This window comes from Micropterus salmoides, unplaced genomic scaffold (assembly GCF_014851395.1).
Source record: "Micropterus salmoides isolate LMB-PRFRI ecotype aquatic unplaced genomic scaffold, ASM1485139v1 Ms_hic_scaffold_19, whole genome shotgun sequence".
In the NCBI taxonomy this organism is placed as follows: domain Eukaryota; kingdom Metazoa; phylum Chordata; class Actinopteri; order Centrarchiformes; family Centrarchidae; genus Micropterus; species Micropterus salmoides.
The window spans coordinates 28,974,344-28,974,745 of NW_024041039.1; the positions used below are offsets into that span (position 1 = coordinate 28,974,344).

The following is a 402-nucleotide window of genomic DNA, read 5'->3' on the forward strand; positions in this document are numbered from 1 at the left end:
GGTGTCCTTTAGTTGTTAAGTCCCGAAACCAAAGCTCAAGTTATCACCATAAAACTTGTGTCCATACGTGACAATCATGACAAAATAGTAGGACAAAACAAAAAAGATTTTCAGCAGCCACGGTTGCTCCTGGTGTCCAAAGACATCAGCATCTTGTGACCTTGTAGTGTCCACGAGTTACAAATTATGCCATTACCATTTGTGGAAGTAAATGTGTGTGAGAGAGAGAGAGAGGTGTGTACGTGTGTGTCTGAACACATATTCAAAATGTGTTAGTATGCTCGAGAGCCAGCGGTTCGGCCTGTTGTTAATGTTCCAGTGTGATGTCCAGATGAGTCTCAGTGCAGAAATGCCAGCAGAGCAGTGAGCCACTGTACCAACATGGAGCCTTTCGTCCACAGA

General features: G+C 44.3%; 1 protein-coding gene across 1 annotated transcript in view; it reads right to left on the minus strand.

Moving 5' to 3' along the window:
- Window positions 1-283: 283 nt before the first annotated feature.
- LOC119910950 (aarF domain-containing protein kinase 1-like) overlaps window positions 284-402 on the minus strand; it is a 29,733-nt gene continuing 29,614 nt past the window's right edge. Inside the window, exon 4 of the mRNA XM_038729817.1 lies at window positions 284-377. Within this exon, the coding sequence (XP_038585745.1) occupies window positions 339-377 (39 nt within the window). The 3' untranslated portion in view covers window positions 284-338. The remainder of the gene's footprint in view (window positions 378-402) is intronic.